The 6000-nt window shown below is 41.4% G+C and overlaps 1 protein-coding gene across 14 annotated transcripts in view; it reads left to right on the top strand.

Annotated features, from left to right (window-relative positions):
• LOC147257343 (nuclear factor 1 X-type-like) overlaps positions 1-6000 on the top strand; it is a 145698-nt gene that overhangs the window by 116007 nt on the left and 23691 nt on the right. For 10 of the 14 annotated variants that reach the window (XM_086211190.1, XM_086211193.1, XM_086211198.1 and 7 more), the window contains 4 exons: positions 3720-3782; positions 4129-4203; positions 5043-5166; positions 5747-5782. In XM_086211190.1, coding sequence (XP_086067316.1) covers positions 3720-3782; positions 4129-4203; positions 5043-5166; positions 5747-5782 — 298 coding nt within the window. The remainder of the gene's footprint in view (positions 1-3719; positions 3783-4128; positions 4204-5042; positions 5167-5746; positions 5783-6000) is intronic. The other 4 variants (XM_086211197.1, XM_086211192.1, XM_086211203.1 and 1 more) reach the window with 1 other exon arrangement.

The raw sequence follows: 6000 nt of genomic DNA, 5'->3' as shown, positions 1-6000 counted from the left end.
GCCTTTAGTAAATACAGCAACTCCCATCATTATGAATATATTGCAGTGTCAGTGAAATATGGATATATTATTCAGCCCAAAGTATATACTTCACTTTTTTAATATTTCAGGTTTGTTTCATTCCCTGAAATCAAGTAAAAGAAACATCTGAGTTCACAGCAAAATCTGTAGTTGATGATTTGTATTTAAATTTCAGATCTTCCTTTACGATTTTAAGTTTCTGCTTTCCACCAAGGTATTCCATTTCCTCCAAGCAAAACATCACAGTCCGACATGGCTATTCAGTATCGAGTAGGAGTGGGGCTTTCGCATCTTTACAGCATAGACAGGAGAAGATGAGATGCACACCAAGTCAGGTCGTTTATGCGAAACTACAGAAGTTTTTAATGAGAATGAGAGACTGAGACATCTGTGATAATTGCAAAGGCCTCCCACTTTCAATTGCTGTGGCTTTCAAACATAGCTGGTTGTTCTCTACAATGTTGCCAGTGACATTTGTCAGTCTTGTAGCAGGATGACATAAAAACTATAAGACTAATTTTTGCCAGACATAGTGCAAGGGCATGAAATGGGCCAAGAAATAATTCAGTCAACTTTTATGCTACATCCCTTTATCACACTGGGTTTGGCCTAGTTCCTTGGTTGAAGGAAAAGCTTTAATTTAGTCCAATTTGTCTTTATCACATATGTATAATCAGATCAGTTGTTTACACTCTTTACCTATCTTAGGTTTGTGGAATTTGCTGGTTTGAAAGGGCTGAAGGAAAGACTGAAATGTTTGAGGTTAACATTTGCGTTGATGGAGGTGGAGGGGCTGGGCTGCAGGACTATGATTGGAGTTGCTGAAGGGAGGGCTTTGGGGGGCTGCGGTGGGAAGATAAGGGGCTGGATGCGAGGTTAGGAGGGTGGTTAGGGAGGGTTAGAGGGGGTTGTGGCTGCTGTTGTAGGCTGCAGCTGGCAGAGCAGTGATAACTACTAACCAGACATCCTTCTCCTACTGTCATCCTCACTTCTCTACCCAACATTATGATCACTGCCACACTTACTCGTCTCACTGATTTCCAGTGACTGATGTAATGTCATGTTTTTCTCATTCTATACTAATTCTTGTGGAGTCCAAGCTAAGGAATCTACAGCTGTTTTGGGGGTTGGGGGTTAGAAATAAAAAATACTACAGCGGTCACAGTCTTCTACATCAATACAGTACTTTCTGTGTAGTAAGCTGTGGAAGCTGATGTTGTTCGGTCTGTCAGGGCCTGAGGGTGATGTTGAGAACAGTTTATCAGCGTTCCTTTTACTGCACATATATTCCTGTCAGTCTCTTATCTGTCATGAGCCTGAGTTTTTAACCCTTAACAACTCTTCAACAGCAGCAACAACATTTAGGGGTCATGACAGTCCAACAAGGCCATTTAAGGAACAGAGAGGGCCATGCTTCTCTCGATTGTGATATCTCCATGTTGGCAGGAAAGGGGCACCCTGTATAGTACAAATGTCAACCAAGGTCAATGTTAAATGATTCTGTTTTTGGATTTTTTTTTTTGAATTTTTACAACTGGTCAGCACCAAAGTTTAAGGAGTTCTTTTTCTGTTTAGTTTAATTTAGTTAAGTGTAGTTTGAAAAGGACAGTGGACAGTCATTTCTGATTCCTTTCAGCTTAATTCCAAAATCTTAACAATTTTCCTCAGTCTTCATTCGGTTATATTAAAACATTTCATCAAAATCCATCCACAAGTTTTTGAGTTGTCCTCTTTAAAGCAACACCGATGTTGTTGATCACATCAGCTCCTGATAAGATTCTGGTTCCATTTCTGGCATCCCATTATTGCAGAACATTTTTTTAGCAATTACAGAAACCAGAGACAGACTCATTTAACTTTTTTGCAACCTGCTACTCATTCATACATGGTAAAACCTCTTGAAGTCTTGTGAGGTTTTATGGCAGTTCAAGAATATTCTGCACACATTAGATACCTCTTAAATACACTTCAAATACACAATATTGTTGCTGCATCAATATATGATGTGAAAGGAGAAATATCATGTTGACAATATTATAGAGCCTTGTGGTGAAATACTACACAGTGGTTGCAAGTCCAGTGACGTCAGGTTGTTTTCTCAACAGCTTTCATTGGCCATCTTATATGTTTACTCTGAGTGTGTACCTCAATGTTTGTCCACTTATGACTGTGTGTGTTTGAATGTGTCTGGGTGCGTGTGCAGCGGGGGCGCAGCCTCGTATGTTTGGAGTGAATGCCGTCAGTTAGCTGGAATGTGCTGCTACCGCCAATGCTAAGATGGCTGCCAAGCTCTAAGATGGCTGCCAGGATTACATCCAGCCAGTGATCGAGAGACAGAGAAGAGTGAGAGATTGTGCAGGAGAAGAGAGAGGAAAAAGAAAGTCGCTTCCCTTTCTGCGCTCTTCCCTTCTTTCATTCTCACTCTCATCTGTCTCGCCCCTCTCTCTGTGGATAAGCAGTGCTTCGTAGGCAGCGAGACAGGTCTGTTATTTTTTCTGCTCAGTAGGCTAATCTGTGGCTTAGTGTGGCTGCAAGGCAAGTGCTGCTGGCAGGAGTCTGTGTGCTCTGTTATCACCTACAGCCTGCAGATAAACACCTCCTTTAGCTAGCTTGCTAGCTAGCTGCAGCCTAGCTTGGCCTGAATGGATGGCCAATAGCAGTTACCCCCCCCCCCCCCCCACACACACACACACACACACGCACACACACATGCACACACCACACACACACCTCACCACACTAGTCCAGGAAACGCAGCTTAGTCTCATTCACCAACTCAGCTGCTCAGCCTGTGTTTCACATTCATAAACATTTATGCAATCTCACGTACAACATTGTTTCCAAAATCTGAAAAAGAATGCTCCCTCTCTGGACCAACTTTTCTCAGGACTCATGTTACAAAACCCATCTTGAATCCTCTGTCAGCCTGTAGCTCCTCTCATCTTAATTGCCACATTTTGTTTGCAAGACTTGGCATGTTTGTGTCTGCTCATGTGAGTGAAGCCCATTGCATTCATAGACCAGTCATAACTGGTGTGCTTGTGTGTCTGTGCATATATTACTTATTACTATTTGATTCCAAGGGGAATAGTTTTCCTACAACTTTAACACACACTGCCTCAAATCCCTGAGGGCAGCCAGATTGCCATGGTCAGCTTTTTCCTGACTAAGTATGAAACAAAAATTAGAGAAAGAAACAGATTGAGAGCGTGCATGCTTGTGTGGGTGTGTGTTCATATGCGAGTGTGTATGTGTAAGGTGCTCTGTTTATGCAGACTAAATCCCTACCAGCAAGAAGGTATTAAATAGGATTAGGACGAGGGATATGATTGCGTGGTTAGATACTTAAGGTGCAATGATTTACAGTGTGCTGCTTTGCCATCAAGTCAGGAGGGAAGGAGCGAGATGGGAGAGAACATTCTTAGATACAAGAATGTCACACAAAAATGTGTGAATTCACACACACATACACTAACAGGATGTGTAGCATACCCCAGCACATGCTGCAAGCCTTTCTTATTCCTTCTCACACCTCAAATATCACAGTCTTAGTGCAGGAATACATGGCTATGATTCACAGAGACACTGTTAAGTTACCAGTATGTTTTCCATTACTTTTTTTGGCATACACACCAGATACTAACCATTTGTGCTTCTCTGTGTCCCACTCCCACCCACCATGTCTCTGTTTTGTGTAGAATCTGGACAATCAGACAGCTCCAGCCAACAGGGGGACACAGATATTAAACCACCGCCCAATGGTAGGTATACACAGCAACATAGCATCCAAACTGTCTAATCAGTACAGTAGAATTGATTTCACCATGCTTATCAACATGGTTATCAACATATTCCAATTGTGGATCCAATTTGCAAACTCATTCAGACAGATGTTTATCCACAAACACAGTTCCAGATGGTCACCCTCTCAAAGGGCTGTGATTTCAGGGTTTTTCCAGTGTTCTTTTAAACAAATTTTAATATTTGATTAATTGTTTTTATTAAAGCAAAGATTTTGTTGTGTGTGTGAGTGTGTGTGTGTGTGTGGGGGGGGGGGGTGCACATGCATGTATATGTAAGAATTGATCTCTCTTTGATTCTCTATAGGCCACCTGAGTTTCCAAGACTGCTTTGTCACCTCAGGGGTGTGGAACGTGGCGGAGCTGGTCAGAGTGTCACAGAGTAAGTACCAAAAAAAAAACAAAAATAAAGTGAGAGGAGCAACAAATAAAACCAAACACTCTAGCAACATAAAAGCTTCTGTATTATTTTTGATAATGTTTTATCCATGTTTCATGAGCTGGTGCGTGTATCTGTAGTACTTACATAAAATATTACCCTGTGGATTATTATATATATAAAATAAAGTGTAGATACAATTCCAGAATAGATATCATCAAAGCAGATTTTCTTTCCCCACTAGTATTTCGATCCATGTATTTTGATGAACATTTTGAAGTATCGTATTATAAAAGGTTCATGAGAATAGCAATGTTTGAAAAAATTCCTCAATTTTGGTTGCATTTCTTGATTTTTTTGCCTTTTTTTGTATAGGGTAAACGTGCAAAATTTCCAAAGAGGGAATTCCCCTTTTCAAATCTCTAACTTATGTGACTAGCTAGCTGCTTCCACTGTTGGCTTCATCTCTAGACATTATGAAATATGCCTAATAATAACGAGCACAAATATTACTTGCTCAACTAAAAGTAATTCCTGAAGACTGCTCTCTATTTTTTTTGCTGGTGGTGCAGATGGCTGTAGATGGACAGGATTGACAGGTTTTGTTTGTGGTGTCCCAGCCTCCTCCTCCTCCTTCTTCGTCTTCTTCTTCTTCTACATCTTCGTCTTCTTCTACATCTTCTTCTTCTTCTTCTTTGTTTATTACACCAAACGTTGCCTATGCCATTTTCTGACTGAAAGACACATTTTGTTTTAATTTCAGTTTGCTCAAAATTCATCTGATAAATGGAAATATGACCATTGTCAATCTCCTTTTTTTCCTCTAACCCTCTTCTTGTTAGCTCCTGTAGCCTCTGCATCAGGTCCTAACTTCTCACTGGCTGACCTGGACAGCAGTCCCAGTTACTACAACATCAACCAAGTGGCCCTGGGGCGACGCTCCCTCACCTCCCCTCCTTCCACCAGGTACAGAGACCCATGACTCTACACAGACAACAGTGCTGAAGAATGTACAGACTGGAAGTGCATGTTGCTCAGAAAATAGCTGTGAATCATATAGAGGTCCAGCTGTCCAGCATTTTGTGGCGCATCTTGTAGGTGAAGCCACCATGTGACAGTAACAGTGTTACGTTGGTATATGATGCGCTGATGCCAAGGGCAGACTGGAGGGGTGTGAAATCACAGTATCATCTGCCAGAATTATATCATCTCTTATCACAAGGGTGACATTACTGGCATGTAAAGTAGGCCATTTCATTGAGTTTTCATACTGTGAATGGTATTTAGTATCACAGTCTACTCCCAGTCTTGGAATTTGTCCTGAACCTCTCTTTGTGTGTGTGTGTGTGTGTGTGTGTGTGTGTGTGTGTGTGTGTGTGTGTTTGTATGTATGTGTGTGTGTGCGCGCGCGCGCGCACAAGTGTGTTTGTGTCAGCTGTTTTCTTCTTTATGAATGTGTGATGGCACTTTCTGTTTTTCCGCTTTTGTGTCTTTCTTAACTTGTCCCTTCCTCTCTTCTTACTTCTGTCATCTGCTGTCACTTTAGGTCTGAGGTGGAGTTGTACGCAAACCTTCCACGGAGGTAGTTACAAACACCTACAAAGACACAAAAAAGCACACATGTACAGAAAGACACACTTAAAGCACACATAGAGATAGAGTCTTACTGGGTTTCTGTCTCAGCTGTCTGACTATTCTTTCTATTTCCTCCTTTATATTTGTACTTCTCACATTTCTTGTGCTTTGTCTGGTCTGCTGCAAGAAGTATGATGGAACTGATGTTGTTTTCACTGAGGTTAA

This window comes from Aulostomus chinensis, chromosome 8 (genome assembly GCF_037954235.1).
Source record: "Aulostomus chinensis isolate RoL2024-O1b breed Wild chromosome 8, RoL_Achi_v1.0, whole genome shotgun sequence".
In the NCBI taxonomy this organism is placed as follows: Eukaryota; Metazoa; Chordata; class Actinopteri; order Syngnathiformes; family Aulostomidae; genus Aulostomus; species Aulostomus chinensis.
This window is presented reverse-complemented; position numbering and strand designations above follow the sequence as displayed.